The following is a 17,308-nucleotide window of genomic DNA, read 5'->3' as shown; positions in this document are numbered from 1 at the left end:
ATTCTGTAATCAAAAATTCTATATATAATCAGCTGTTGTTGTTGTGATTTTTTAAATTTAAAAAATTCAAATGTGGGTGTTTTTTTTCATGATAAATTTTCAACATGACAATCTATAGATTATGGTTGATTTCATTGGCAGATAAAAAGATTCTTTATTCAAAATTTTTTCCAAATCTAGAGAAAAAAGATGGCTACACATTTCCATTGATTACGGCACAAGAATTTATTAAATGTCTATACATTTCATTGGGCATCGATAATCAATCAATCAGTACGAATAATGCAAAAAAGACAAAAGAATCGAATCTAAATATTTCTACATCATCATCATCATCATTTGAAAATCAAGATAATTTTTCTCAATATAGCCGTGATCGACGTTCATCATCATCATCATCATGTTCATTGTCATCATTATCATCGATGATGTCCAATACGACGGTGAATACGATAGCAACAGTTTCACGACAAACATCACAAATGGATTCATCAACAGAATCAAGTATAATAAAAGAATATCTTTGTCTTTACAATCATCTACCATTGATTGTATGTCCATTGGTCAATATGAGAAAACAACGAGAACGTTCAATATCAATGTCATCATCATCAATTAGTCATGAAGATATTCATCGAACATCTAAATCAGGTCTTGTTGATAATCTAATTTTATTGGTTTATGAACATCAAGGTTATCTGTTTGTTTGTTGTCCAAGAATTAGCCAAAAATCTCAATTAGAATTGATCAAAACAATAAATCATGATCATTGTGATGCTAATGAAAAACTTTTACTACAAGAACCAAACATTTCATTATCGTATACTATTTTACATATGATATCATCAATGTTTTTTGCTAAAAATAAATCATCACGTTCAATGGAATTATTCATAACCAGTTATATGCCATTTGGTACATTGATCAAAACAAAATCCGATCAAGATGTATTGTTATCATCGAAATTATATCCCAAAGATACTGTCATATCGATACGTTTAACAGAATCACTATCCACTTCATTCCAATCGGATGAACTGAAAGCCCCGGACAATGAAACAATATTCGGTACATTGACATTGAATTATATTGATACAAAACATAAATCATCATCGAAATCGGATATTGTTTTAACCATAGAGAATTTACATTCCTGTTCATTGACATTACCAACCAATTGTTGTACGGTGGCTAATGAATCAACCATAATTTATGATATTAACAATCGTAATCAATATAATCTCAATATAATTCATTATAAAACTAATAATAATAAACAACAAAATGATAACAATGGTAATAAAAATTATTCAGCTGATCGATCATCAAATGAATGGAAATTTTTTCAAACTAAATATACGATTCATAGAAAATCTAGTCAGATACAAAGTTCAGGCCAGCAACAGCAACAGCAACAATCATTTATTGATTCAAAAAATATTCACCACATCAATCTGACTCTTTGGATCAATAATAAAATATCATTTGAAGATGTAAAATTTAAATATTTTATCATCAAATTCAGCCTAAATCGTGGCCAATCAAAAAAACAGGTTCAAACGATTGGAAATTCAATCAATAATCTAATTATTCGTGATTCAATACATATTAGCCAAGGACAGTTGAAAAATGAACATAATTCATTAATATGGATGATTGGTAATCGATTACCACGTACATCAAGAAAATTATTCATCGATTTTGATTTACTTATCACAAGAGATAATCTACAAAATCTTGATACACAATGTACATTCAGTCATACAGTACAATTTCGAATGAATTTTCATCAAAAATCGAATCGATCACCAATGAATAATAATAATAATAATAACTTGTCTATGATCCGTAATAATAATACTCAATTGTATGAATCAAAAATTCAATCACCAATCAATATGATACCACCATATCTTAGATTATCGAAAATTGCAATGATTTTCGAACCATCATCAATGGACATTTCGAAACAACAACAACAACAAAAACGATCAGCTGAAATTAATAATAATGAATATTGTCATTTTGAATATAATCTAAATAGCTATGAATATCGATTATATCCATCGATAATCGATTCGAATGTTTAAATGTTTTTCAATTATGTGGAAACAATTTATTTACAAGCGAAAAAAAATGAATGAATAAATGAATATTCTCCAACAACATTTTCATGTATAAAACAAGTAAAATAATAATAAATATAAATATGTGTTTTATCATCAAAAAAAAAAATGTTTGTTTGTCGTGTGTGGGTGTGTGGATTAACAAAGACAAGATGTATAGAGAGTGAGAAAGAGGTATATAAATCGGAGGCGACGTTCATAATGTATACATTTTTTTTTGTGTGTGTGTGTGTGTATAAATATATAGAGCAAAAGAAAAATGAAAAAAAAAATTGGGAAAAAGAGAGCCAATATAGAAAGATAAATAAGTGAAATGATGATGATGATGAAAAAATTGAGAGACAGAGAGAGAGAGATAGTGAAAAAAAATGGTAGAAAAATTTGATTTGAAAAAAAATTAAAAAAAAAAATCAACAAACAAACGAATAAACATCAATCAACAACAAGTGAGAAAAAAAATGGATGAATAAATCAATCGATTCATCAATAACAAAATTTTTGTTTTGGGCGTTTTAAAAGATTTGCACGCTTAGTTTACGAATAATTATGAGCGTAGGAGGAGGTTAAGTGATGTCTGTCTGTCTGTATTGATGTATTTGTAATCGTTTATCATCAGGATTATCCGTTTATTGTATATATAGAAGTGAATAGATTTGAAATTTTTATATATATCCCGGCTTTGTTTATCAAATAAATAAAGTTGGTTTTGTTTGTTTGTTTGTTTGTTGTTGTTGTTGTCACCATGTGTATAAACGACGTGTTTCACAACAAAAAAAAATTTCACGAGTTTTTTTTCTTTGTTTTTTATCGAATGTTTTTTTTTGTAAAAAGAGAATTTCTTACCAAAGAATCTCTTTGAATAAATAATCTGGGAATGATAAGAAAAATTCATCTGAATTGATTATTTTTATATGGCGGTTGTATGAGTAATGAGTGTTTTTTTTTTTCAATTGTCATTTTTGATGATGTATCAATGTACTTTATACATTATGATGATGATGATGATGAGTATAATTACAATTGATGAGTAAAATTATCGATAATCAATGATCAAAGAATGTTTCTTGATCAATTAATTCATCATACCATTGATGTATCGATAAAATGGCCATTGATAATATTACAATTTGTTGTCGTTTTATTATTGGTGGTAGGAACATTAATATGACGTTTATGAATATGATGATCATGATCATGATCATGATAATTCATTTTCATTTTCGTTACTGGATTCAATTCATTTGATGTTGTATTCAATATTTCAGATGAACTTTGTGGTGAATCATGATAATCACCATTATGCTGCTGCTGCTGCTGTTCGGTTTGTTGATTTATGGTTAATTTATTCGATTTTTGATGTGTAAATATCTCCATTGGATAACTATTATGATGGGCAGTACCAACAATTGTTTCTGGTTTTGAAACTTGTTGATTCAATTGATTACTATTGTCGTTATTTAATTTGACACCGCTATCATTATCATTCCAAATGTTTACTGTCGTGTTGGTTGTAGCTGTATCATTCGGTATAGATAATCGTCTTGTCTGTTGTATGGTTGGATGATCTGCATCAAATATTTCTTTACCGCTTAATGGAAAAAATTGTACATCTATATCATCATCATTGAGTTGTTTATCATCATCATCTTCGTCATCACTTGATGATGGAGTCGATGATAATGATGATGATGATGATGAACAGATCGAACTACTTGTATGTGAACCATTCAATGGTACTAAAGTTTCATCTTTTTGGTTATTATTATTATTATTATTCGTTTCTTTTCCAACATTTTTCTGTTGCTGATTATTATGATGATCATTATCATTATTATTCTTTTCTTCTGTTTTCAATCTATCAATATTGTAAAAACTGACGTTAAGGAATGTTTCCTTTTCGGCTATATGATTCAACATGATCTGTATTAAACGCAGGAATGTTGGTCGTGATTTTGGTTTCTTATTCCAACATAATAACATGAGCTGCCACCTGTAAATTGTACAATAAGTAATTTGAAAAAAATCAAATAATCATTTTTAGTTATTAATTACATGACTTTTGGACAATTTTCTGGTTCAATCATATGATTACCATCCATGATATATTTGAGAACTTCTTCATTAGACATTCCATGATATGGTTGTGAACCTAAAGTAACAATTTCCCATAGCACCACACCATAGGCCCAAACATCGGAATAAGTAGTGAAAATACCATCCTTCAATGATTCTGGACTCATCCATCGTACTGGTAAAAATCCTTTATCACCTTTACGATAATAATCTGATTCACAGATATCTGTGAAAAGGAAAGATTTTTGGTGTTAGAAAAATAAAATCAAAACTATCTATTCACTGTCTAACCTCTAGTCATTCCGAAATCACCGATTTTAACTGTCAAATCTTCAGATAGCATACAATTACGTGCAGCTAGATCACGATGAACAAATTTTTTAGATGCTAAATACGCCATACCATCAGCTATCTCGATGGACATTCGATAAATTTGCAACAATGTAGGTGGCGATGGATTCAAATTTTCCTGATCATCGGGTCGATTTTTACGGAGATAATTACGCAGATCACCGTTAGGCATAATTTCCATTAACACTAAAAATGGTTGATCTTTGGAACATATTCCCATTAATTTGACCACATGATGACAATCTGTGAATGATCTTTTTTTTGGTAGAAAAATAAAATTTGAATCAATCAACATAAAATTACAATAATAATAAATGAGACACATACTTCATAATTTCAGCTTCTTTAAGAAAATTGGCACGATCACGAGCGCCTTTATTTTCATTCAATTTTTTCACCGCACAACGAATGGTCAATTTATCTTTGATAAATTCACCCACATAAACCTTACCAAATGAGCCTTGACCAAGCTCATGGATCAAAGTTATTTTATCACGTGGTATCTCCCATTTCGGATCCAATTTATAATCTAAAAATAATATAAATTGAAATTATTTCTAAAAATGAAAGAAAAAAACTGAAAATACATACTAAAATTGGAATTAATATAATCTGGATTGACCGAAATGTAGTCCAATTTGTTCTGATTGACACGATATTTATAATACACAATAGCTATGATTATTGTCAAAATGAATATGATGAATATGGCGATAATCACAAATTTAAAATTAGCGTTAGCCGGTTCTTCAATATAAACATAGATTGGTTCGGTCCAATTTCCATAATCGGCCAACGAAAGTGCACGCAAACGAAACGAATAATTACCCGATGGTAATTTGATATTATAACCATTATCATTACGATGATGATCATTTGATGAGATACAAATAAATTGTTTTGGAAATTCTTCAGATTGATATTCAATTTCATAGCTAAGTATAAAACCATTCGGATCGGTCGGTGGCAGCCAACGCAGTGTTACCGATGATAATGAACTTGATGTACTATTCTCAAATGAATATGATATGAATGTTTTATTAATATCATCGGCACCAGGCAATGGTAATGTTTTAATTGATGTTATTGCCGATACACTACAAAATTTTCGTTCTTTACTGTCATCTTGACATGCTACAACTTCGATAATATATTCAGTATAATGTTTAAGATCTTTGATTTGAGCATATTCAGTAAAGACTGTTACTTTTGATTGAAATGTTGACAAAGTTTCATTAGTGGCTGATGGTTGTAATAATGGTGATTCAGTAGTTGAATTCATATCAAATGATGTTGTTGTTTGTGGAATGTTATTAGATGTGGTCAATAAATTTTCATCGTCATGACCATCATCATCATCACTATCATTATGATGATGATTCAATTTATTATCTACAATTGAAAATGGATGATCATCAATTTCATTTTCAATTATTGATGAATTATTTTTTATGTTATCAAAGTTTTCATCTTTAATATGTCGACGGCTACGATTATCACCGTTTATCATTCTAAGATCTTCATCAACATTAGTGATTGATAATTTATCCATCCTGTAAAAATAGTTGAAAAGGGGGGGGACAGGGAAGAAATATTGAAATATGATGAATCTATTTTTGAATGATTCAAATTACCTTTTAACATATACAATATTTAACAAAGTATCTTCAAAAGAAATACTTTGTTCAACATCATTTGGTCGAAATTTAATCTGACTTTTTCCACCATCATTATTCGTTTGTTTTTGTTTTTTATTATTATTTTTACTATTACAGCTACAACATTGTTTTGATGTTAATGTTGCATTCGATGCTGTCGATGTTTTTGGTAAAACAACAACAGCTGGACTAGTCATTTGACTTGATGAACGTTTACCACATTGTATTGATCCACGTTCCATATGAAAAAAATTGGAATATTTTTCTTCTGTCACAGTTACTTTATATGATTTTACAAGACCATTCGGTTTGGATGGTGGTTCCCATCTTAGAATGATTTCAGTAGATTTCATTGCTTTTGCCCATAAATTTAGTGGTTGTGAGGGTGCTGTTGAATTAATTTCATAATGATTAATATCATGATAATTTTAGGAAAAAAAAAACAATGATACTTACTATCAGGTTTTGTTGTAAAATATTTAATATCACTTTGTGCACCTTTATTAGCTGTATTAATTGTATATGTTTTTATATACAATGCATATTGTGTAAATGGTTTAAGATTTGTAATCAAATGTTCATGATGAGTATTATTATCATTTTCAACAATATCATATTCACGAACAGTCCATTCATTATTTGAACAGGCATTGACGCCATCAAAAATGGTTACATTTTTATTTTCACTGTTAACAAAAAAAAAAAAAACGGAAAAAACAATCTGATCAGATTACAAGTGATAATTGAAAAACAATGAAAACAACTTACGCTTCACGAGTATAGATTAAATATCCAACTAATGAACGTTGATCTTCCATTTTGTTGGCAAAATTTTCAAATTCAATAATAACCATTTCCGGACCACTTTGTTTGATTCGTACATCTAACACGGATACATTACATGGAACTTTATCACCATTCGAATGTGAAGATACATCACGTTCATCCCATGGTTGATGTAAACCATCAACATAATCAATCATTGAAAGAATTTTTTGATAACATAATTTTGGATTCAAATGTACAAATATCTGTCCACGTTGTATACGGATACGTTTTTCATTGTTGATCATAAATTCATCTGATTTAAATGGCCATAAATCTTGTAGATTTGGATTATCAAATATAAGCAATGAATATGAATTACGTTCCAATGAATCTCCGCGTATTAATTTAAGATTTCGTAAAAAATTCAATGTTATCAAAGGAAATGAACGAGCAATTCGTAGATATCCGGTTATTTCAACCAAATCTTTAAGATATTCTTGTAATTCCTGTACAATCTGTGAATCCTGATCATTGATGTATATTTCGAGGCTGCCATTTATTTTCGTACATCCTTTTAATGCTTGTGCACTGGCAATGTTGTTTATCTGTGTACTTTCACAAACTGTCAATAATGATAATAATAACAACAACAACAACAACAACAACAACAATAACGGATGAATAATTGATATATGTTGTCAATATTTGTAAAAAAAATGAATAATTACTTTTTGGACATGTATGTTCACATTTAACACATTTGTTTGAATCATTTTGATCTTCTTCATAACCAACTGGACATTGATGATCACATTCACCACCAAATGCTTTGAAACGATAACGTTGATAACCAGTTGATAATTTTGCTGACAATTGATGACATTCATCTTTACTTAAACAACGACGATTCAAATACTAGATAATTTTTTTTTTGTAAATAAAAAATGGAAAAATGCAGATTAATAATAAAAAAAAATTCGTTGAAAAAAAATTCTAATCACTTACAGCATAGCTACCATTTGGACATGTATCATAACAACGATTTTGATAACGAAATTTTTTACAAGAAAAACATTTCCAATTCATTTGATCATCATTATTATCATTATCATCATCGTTATTATTATGATTAAGATCGCGTATACATCCACCAAGACATTGTTCAGGACAACATTCACCTGTTCTTGCACATGTTCGATTCATTGATTCACATTCGGTTAAACAAACTGAATTGGAAATAAAATAAAAAAAACAATCAATAAAAATAATAATCAATCAATCAATCAAAATACTTACAATGTTTTTGGCAAATATCACGTGTCCAACAAACACGATTATCACTATCACCAATTACTTTACCATCAATACGTCTTGCACTAACACGTGGACATTTTTCATCACAATTTGGACAAGATTTGTGATCTTTATTTTTCTAAATAGCACAACAACAACAACAACAAAATTAACCACATTTAATAATCAAATGGATACATACCGAGATCAAAAAATGTTTAGCTATACGGCTCCAATCTACCGTATCAACAAAACAAAGATTTGGATTCTTTTCAATACGTATATCGCCACGTACAATATTTGTTAAACTTTTTAGACCAATCTCCTGTAATGATAACATTTCATAGATGACAAATGCATAATTATGTAATAATGTACGGCCACGTATAACTGATAAATTTGGAAACATTTTAACCAATGATAATAGGCCACTAACACGAAATACAAGCAAATAATCGGTTATTTCACGTAATTTTGGAAAAGTTATATTTTCGTAATCAATCGGTTTGCCATTATCAATGAGTACAATTTTAAGAAAACCTTCTACAACAGTACAGTTTTCTAATAGACGAAAATTGGCCACCGTATTTCTTATATCGATACTGCTACAAACTTTTTAATTATTGTCAAATAAATTAAAAAAGTTGATTAATTTTTTTTTTAAACATTTTATCAAACTTACCATGTTCTTCAAAAATGTATGGATTTTGTATTGAAGAATGTCGTTGTTGTTGCTGCTGTTGTTGTTGTTGTTGTTGTTGTGATAAAACAGGATTTGCAGTAAAGGCAGCATGTATAATTTCATGATGACCATCATCATCATCATCTTCATCATCATTTGAATCATTCATTGATGATGATGATGATGACGATGATGACAAAGACAACGATGTTGTACCGAATTCCATTACCGGAATATTCGTTGTTGTTGTTGTTGTCTTTGATGATTCCATCGACATTGGAATTGTTATAGCCGTTGTATCGGCTATTGCAAAAAGATTAATCGTAATCATAACAAATAATAATATTGATGTATAATAGTAGAGCAATAATAATAACGTTGACGATGATGATGATGATGTATGATGTTTTTGACTATTTGTTGTTGTTGAAGATGACAATGTATTGTTATCATCATTGATGATGTGATTTTTATTATTATTGAATAAAAATGGATGATGACAACGATCACGATAATGTTGATGATGATGTCTACGACATCCATGTCTATGATAATTATGATTATGATTATGATGATTTGCACGTGTCCAATTGCAGAATAAATATGAATAAATTTTACGAATCAATGAAAATGATACTGATGGTAATGTTGATGTTGATGATGATGATGATTGTTTTGTAGCCACCATTGTCGATTTTGTTTTTGTTTTAGTTGTTGAAATTATGGAAGATGATGATGATGATGATAAATTATTTACATTATGATGATGATGATGATGATTGAATAATAGGTCATTATTCATAAGTCGATCCATTATCAATCGATAATTTGTTGTTGTTGTCGACATTAATGTTAAACTTGCAGCTGATATCATTGTAGACATTTTCATTGATATTATTATGGCATACAATGTAAATAATGCCAATAATAATGTTGATAATAATCGTTTTAAAAACATTATCATCATAATCATTATAAATTCCAAACAATTTTTTATAAAAATTAATATTATTTGTCCATCATCATCATTATGATAATGGTGGTGGACATATTGATGGTGGTAATCATCATCATCATCATCATATTTATCATAGTAGTGATTATTGTAAAAATTTTCACTTTCTATAATAATCCTGATCAACATTATGGATGATGTTTGAAATGATGATGACAATGATCATCATCATCATAATCAATATCGGTTTGTTTTAATCGAATATTGATGGATGGTAAAAAAAAACAAAATCTTGGAATATCAGAATGATTTGTGTGTGTGTGTGTTTGGAAAAGGGTAAATAGATGTTTATGATGACGATTGCACTCGTATATATTTTATTTATTATATTCCACCAATTACATTGATATAGATAGAATGTTGATTCATCAAATGCAACTTTCTATATGAAATTTAAATTCATATAATACATATAGAGTGTGTAAGAATGTTGTTGTTGTTGTTGTTGTTGTTTGTGGTTGGTAAAAGATTCGTTTGTAAAAAGTAGAAAATTGTTGACAGAAAAAACAAGTTTCAATGTTGTGTTGTTCATTGATCATGATGATGATGATGATGATGATGATGATGTTGATTATTTTCTCACTACAAATAGAAAAAATATTTTCCTCTGAGGTATTGATTATTTAGCCGGTATATGAATAATATTGCACCTTGAAATTTAAAGAAAAAAAAACCACCACTTGTTGTTTATTGTTGATTTGAAAAAATAAAAAAAATTTTCATTCAGTTGTTTATTTTGCTGTTGTTTCTATAATGATGTACACAAAACATACAAAAATCAATTAATCAATCAATCACAGATTGATCCATGATGTATCAGATTCAATGATGATGATATTTAAATTATTAAATGTCCAAATTGTATTTATAGCTGTAGTTGTTGTTGTTGATGGCGATGGCGATGATGATGATGAACATGTAAACAATGTTGATAAAATCAAATTATGATGATGTTGATCATGATTATGATGCGTTTCAATTCGATTACGTTTTCGTTTCATCATCATCATCATCATTTTTGTTGCTGTTGTTGTTGTTGTCATTCATCAAATGACATGATTTTCAGATTACCTGGAAGAAAAAAATTGAAGAAAACAAAAAAAAAATTAGAATTCTGAAATAATGTAAAAACGAATTGACAAAGGAAAAAAAATAGAAAAAAACGTCGTCATCATCATTCCATTTCATTTCATTGTTTAGCGAATGAAATGAATGAACCATTACCGAAATAATGATGAAAATAAAAAAATATTGAATCAATGACATTCAATATACACATAGTATGTAGTAGTTCATCATCATCATCATCATTAGTTTTATTATAGAATAAAAAAAAGCAGGCAAAGCAAGTTTATTTCGTTTACCATACACACACACACACACACACACACAAAACAAAGACATTGACACTATGGATGACCTTTTTCCTTTTTGGTTATATATATATATTGCTTTTTGAATTTTATACTGGATTTCAATACAAAAAAAAAATGATGCTCAATATGGAGGTGAATGATTTATCCTACTAGCTACTATGGAAAAAAAAGTAACGAAAAAAAAATGTAAGGACAAGTAATAATGCTGGTCTTTGCCCTCCGTATGCATCGATTATGCGACGACGACGACGACGACGACGGCAATGATGATGATGATGACGACTAAACACACACACACACACATTATAAACAAGACTCAACTGGTGGTAGTTGAAATGATTATGTAGATGATGATGATGATCGTGGTCGTTGCCATCATCATCATTCATCTGTGGTGTGGTGTGGCATCATGGTTTAAATAATATAAAAAAAAATAGTATCGGTGGTGGTGGTGGTGATGATGGTGATTCGGGGGTAAAAAAAAAGAATATAAATAATTATTATTGGATGATGTCAATGTTCGGTGATATTCAAAAGTAGAGTGAGAGTGAATTTTTAAATATTTTTTTTTCTTCTTGAGAAAAAAAAGGTATATTCCCATTTAACGGACAATGAACATTCGAATTCAGGTGTGTGTGTGTGTGTGTGTGCATGTCTGAATAATCGGATCAAACACACACACACACACAAGCTCACACACACCAGGTGGTCATCCTCCTTATGATACATCGATTCGATTCGAATGTTTTTTTTTACTTCAATTACAAAAAAAAAATTTCAAACTTGATCAACAAGATCAACATTCCATCGACAATTTTTTTTTATATGTCACACACACACACATACAGACAAACATAAGCCGGTAATTTAATGATGATCGTGGAGTTACGTGGCCAAAAAAAAAACAACAAAAACGTCAACAACAACAAAAATCAATCGATTAAGAATCGTTGATGATGATGATGATTCATTATAATTTACATATTACACAATTCAATTTGATATATAATCTCAAGAATCGAATCAAATCAAATCAAAAAAAAAAAAAAACAGAAACCTCATTTCAATTAAAAAAAATCCTCATGATTCAAATGTTATGCATGCATGTGTGTGTGTATCAAATCTATGTTATTCAAAAGATTTTCGAAACACACACACACACAAAAGGATTAAGTCAAATTTCTAATTGGTGATTTATTCTATAAAGAGAAAATAAAAAGAGAAACGAAAAAAAATTAACCCCAGTTTTGTGTGTGTATGCAGCACTTTCTTTCCCTCATCGTTTTATTGTGTTTTGCATAATAATAATAATAAAGTCAATTATTATTATTTTATTTGGTTGTTCGGGTACCGAATATTTTTTTTTTCTTCACAAAATTCGGTTCATTCGATTTTTTTTTCTGGCCAATCAAAAAAAAAAAAAAAAAAAAAATGGAAAAAATGGAAAACCTCTGGATCACTGGAACTGTCAAAAACAATTTTCAAAAATACGGTAATCGGTTATATTTATATTTTTAGTTCCAAAAATGAATATTGAAAAAAAAAATTTTTTTTCCTACCTAATACAAGATTAGATTATGGCTAGGTGTTGCTATTTATATCCGGGTTTTGCCCTCTCTCTATCTCTGACTCTTTCTCCGTGTTTCAAAATTCAAATTAACAAGAGTGAACAAAAAAAAAAAATAGATTTTCGTTTGTCCATTTCAAGATCAAAGATTCTGATTAACACAAAACAAAAACAAATTTTCATTTTTTTTTCTCTCCAAATAGAAAATCGAAGGTTAAGGCCAAGATTTTCAGGACAATAATATATTATCTATCTATCTATCTATATCTATCAACCAACCAACTAAAAACCAACAACAACAACAACAACAACAACTACTACTACTACAGCGATTCCATGGAAAAACAAATATACACACACAAAAGATAGAATGAGACTGAAATTCAAATTCATGAGAATTAAATTTAGCAAAAAAAAATCTCAGTATAGATAGATGATGATACAACTTTGATAATTTAAAAGATAAAAATTGGTTTGAAATGAACACCAACGCATACAATTCTTCAATTTATTCTCACGCACCTCTTCCCACCCACTACCTAGAATGAAAAAAAAAATTTATATTGACATTTCAAAATAGCAGAGTAATAAAAGTAGGAGTAAGTTTTTTTGGATCAAACAAAACAAAACAAAACACAAAACAAAAATGATCACCACATATTATCGATGTTGGAAATCTCTATTTTTTTCGCTAAAAAAAAACTCGTGCCACAAAAAAAAATTATCAACACACACACACACATTACCCGACACATTAATCCATATTTTGTTTACAATTTACAGAAATAAAAAACAAGACATGACGAAATGACAATAGTGAATTTTTCAAAAAGAAAAGAAAAAAGAAATTTGAAAACACAAAGTAACAGACACACACACACACACACACACACACATTGAATATACAAAGGAGGAAAAAAAATTGAAAAAAACAACAAACTAAAGAGATATTCATTCCATTCCATTCCATTTCATTTCAATGATGGAAAAAATGACGAGGAAAAAAACCCATCATCATCGTAGGAAAAATTAAAAAAAAAACATCCTCATCTCTCCCCCTATTATTCAATAAAGGATTGAAATGGTGATGATGATGATGATGAAATTTTTCACTTTTTTTTTCTTCTTGTTACTTTTTATCATTTTGTTTTTCACTTGAAGCAATTTTTCTTGTTGTTGTTGTTGTTGTTTTTGTTTTCATCGCTATTTCTTTTACCACCAAATACATACATACATACATTATCATTATCATCTTGATACAATGATGGTGGTAGTAAAAATATTGGAATCTTTTTCAACAGGCAAATTCTCAGCCAATCTTAATCAATCAATCAATGGTGATGATGATGAAGTTAATCAATTATTCAACAGGCAAAAAAAACTAACAGATCAAAAATATAAAACAGAAATTAATCAGATTATCACCAATGATGATTATGTATGTATGCAGAAAACATAAAAAAGAATGTGAATATTGAATCAAACCCCCCTCCCAAAAAAAAGTAGAAAACATTTTGACGAAACAAATCATCAAAAATCAATAAATTGGTGGTCAAAACAAATAATCAATCTATATACATATCAATTTGGTGAAAAAATTTAAAAAGTCAATCATGTTGTGATGGTATGAAATCTTTTATCATATCATCATTTAGTGTGTGTGTGTGTGCGTGTCATATATGGGGGTTTGTTGTTGCTGTTCAAACAATCCAGAAACGGAAAATTACTGCATTTAATAATAACGGTAATAATCATTAACAAGCGAATAAACAAACAAAACTAAATCAAGTTACACACACACACACACATGATGACACAGAAAAATCAAGAAATCAAATAGCAAAGAAAAAAAAAATCAGAGCAATACACAAATGTATGTGCCATATACATATAGAAACAAAACAAAACAAAAAAATTGGAAAAGAGAAAATTATCCCGAAGATATAAGAAAATCCGGTAGAAATACAAAATGAAAATGACAAAGATTTTTGTTTTAGCAGATAAATAATCACAGACATGATGATGATGATGATGATGATGATGAAATTTTTAAATTTAAATCACAAATATATCAGACATACCAAATAATAATAATAATAAAAACATGGACAACAAAAGAAGAATTTATTCGATGAGAATCAGATGATTCGATTTTTTTTTTGTTTTGTTTTGTTTTATTTTGCTCTGTTGATGTTGAAAATGTAGACAAGAGAGTAGTAAAACAATCGAAAATGTGGAATCGATGATGTAGTTGTTGTTGTTGTTTGATGATATTCGAAATTTTGTTTTCAATTACAGATAAAAAAAGGGTTTCACTTTTTTTTTGTTTCAAATTGTTTACATCATCGTACTTGATGATGATTGTTGATGATGATGATGATGATGATGATGAAAATACAACAATAACAACAATGAAAACGACGACGACATCATCATCACATTAGGCCATGGTTTTTTTGTTGTTGTTGTTGTTGTTGGAAATTACTTGAATATAATAATATATCGTATATATGCTTATACCACACCAATAATAATAATAACATATATATAACAACTAACAACCACAAACATATAAAAACATTGAATGAATTGAATAAAATTGTTGTTGTTGTTGTTGATGATGATGATGATAATGAATATACATGGTCCATCATAATAAAAAATAATAATAATTTGATTTGATGACTACTTTATATATATACAAAAAGACGACGAGTATTTCAGAATTTTTTTTGATGATTTTATTTAGTTTTTTTTTCTTCTTAAATTAGGCAAAAAAAAACGAAAATGTAGAAAAAACGACGACGAAGACTAAGACAACCAACCAACAACCAACAACAACAACAACAACATACGATGACGACGATAAAGATGAAAAAAAAAATAATATACGAAGAAAAAAAAAAGATTCGAAATGGAACGGCGCAGAGATGTGTTGTTGTTGTTGTTGTTGTTTAGTGAGAGAGAGAGAGAGGAAGAAGAGAAAAAAAATATTTGCAAACACACACCACACATACAAAAACACATTGAATCTGAAATTTTGTTGTTGTTGTTGTTGTTGTTCACGATTATTGATGATGATGATGATGATGATGATGAACGTGATGATGATGAGAGTACAGTGTTACACCGGTTAGCACATGAGAGGGTTTTGAATGTTTTGAAAGGCAAAACATACATTTCACTTTATATTCATATTCATTCACTAATCTTAATTCGCATAAACGTGGTATTACTGCATATTTTTGTGTGTGTAAAGAGAGTTGTTTTTTTCCCAAATCTTTTTTTTTTTATTTCTATTTTTCCTCATCATCATCATCATATATCCACACACATGCACACATACCACTACGACCACCATATGTGTGATATATATCATTGCACAATACATATGTATATATATATATAGAAGAGAGAGATATAGTATATATATATATATAGATATATATAAAAGGAGATTATGTTACTGTTGTTGTCGTTGTCGTCGTTGTTGTTGTTGTTGACGTTGTTCAAAATTGGAACAAACACAAAAAAACACAAAACAACATGAAAAAAAAACTTTGTTGGAACAGCAAACAATGATGTGAATGTGGAAAAATTATTTCTGTGTGTGTGTGTGTATGATGAATGATGAATTGTTTTGTTGTTGTTTTGTTATTCTAATATATTCACACGATGATGATTTGAAATAAAAATTAAAAAAAAACAAAATGGAGCGGTATTTTATAAGTATGATAATTTTCATTTGCTTTTTTACCCGCCAACAATTATTTGTGTGTATGTTTATTATTTTTGATTCAAAAATTGTTTCAATATATAATGTGGTAGTGGTAGTTGATGGATCACAGCGGATATTATTTTATTTTTTTTTATTGTTACATTTGAAATTACCGCTTCTCATTGTGTGTGTGTGTGATTACCGGCAAGTTTCTTCTTCTTCTTCTTCTTCTTCTAATTGGTCGTAGAGGAAGAGGAAAAAGCGTGGAAAAAAATATGGTAGTAGTAGCAATAGCAGCAGCAGTAGTAGGAGGAAGAAGAGAAAAATGGAATATTTGTAAATTATATTCGAATGTAAAAAGTTTTTTTTAAAACAAAAAAAAATTAAATTAACTCTCGAATTCATCATTCTGTGTGTTTTGTTTTTTTTTTAGATTTTTCATTCAAATTAAACACACACACACAGAGAGAAAACAAAATGTTCAAGTTTTACGTTATTTTTCAACGTACTTTTTGTCATTTATCCATAATCATCATCATCCAATCGTCCATCTTGAATACTGTGTATCCTTTATTTTGTATCTGATTCGGTTATCTGCTATTTTCGTTTTATATTCATTGTGTGTGTGTGTATGCAGTTCTGGTATACCAGAGGAAAAAAAACAAAACAACAACAACAACA

The 17,308-nt window shown here is 28.9% G+C and overlaps 2 protein-coding genes across 3 annotated transcripts; one reads left to right on the top strand and one right to left on the bottom strand.

The window, feature by feature from the left end:
- The first annotated feature begins 51 nt into the window (after positions 1-51).
- Positions 52-2,090, top strand: LOC124497932 (uncharacterized). Its single transcript, XM_047061620.2, has one exon. The coding sequence runs from the start codon at positions 105-107 to the stop codon at positions 2,088-2,090; it is 1,986 nt and encodes a 661-aa protein (XP_046917576.2). The 5' UTR covers positions 52-104.
- On the bottom strand, positions 2,086-16,088 carry LOC124497719 (insulin receptor-like). 2 transcript variants are annotated; one of them, XM_075733968.1, is made up of 15 exons: positions 14,991-16,088; positions 10,309-11,037; positions 8,952-9,815; positions 8,472-8,881; positions 8,273-8,408; positions 7,982-8,202; positions 7,705-7,891; positions 6,977-7,598; positions 6,665-6,894; positions 6,185-6,596; positions 5,142-6,103; positions 4,878-5,079; positions 4,491-4,804; positions 4,179-4,425; positions 2,086-4,116 (listed from the first exon to the last, which is right to left on the bottom strand). In XM_075733968.1, the coding sequence occupies exons 3-15, from the start codon at positions 9,796-9,798 to the stop codon at positions 3,207-3,209; spliced, it is 5,700 nt and encodes a 1,899-aa protein (XP_075590083.1). In that variant the 5' UTR covers positions 9,799-9,815; positions 10,309-11,037; positions 14,991-16,088; the 3' UTR covers positions 2,086-3,206. The 2 variants fall into 2 exon arrangements, with proteins under 2 accessions (XP_075590083.1, XP_075590082.1); XM_075733967.1 differs by having other exon boundaries at positions 8,952-11,037.
- Between the last annotated feature and the right edge of the window lie 1,220 nt (positions 16,089-17,308).

The sequence above is a fragment of the Dermatophagoides farinae genome, chromosome 9 (assembly GCF_024713945.1).
Source record: "Dermatophagoides farinae isolate YC_2012a chromosome 9, ASM2471394v1, whole genome shotgun sequence".
NCBI classification, from domain to species: domain Eukaryota; kingdom Metazoa; phylum Arthropoda; class Arachnida; order Sarcoptiformes; family Pyroglyphidae; genus Dermatophagoides; species Dermatophagoides farinae.
The sequence above is the reverse complement of the archived record's forward strand: the minus strand, read 5'-3'. Positions and strand labels throughout refer to the sequence as shown.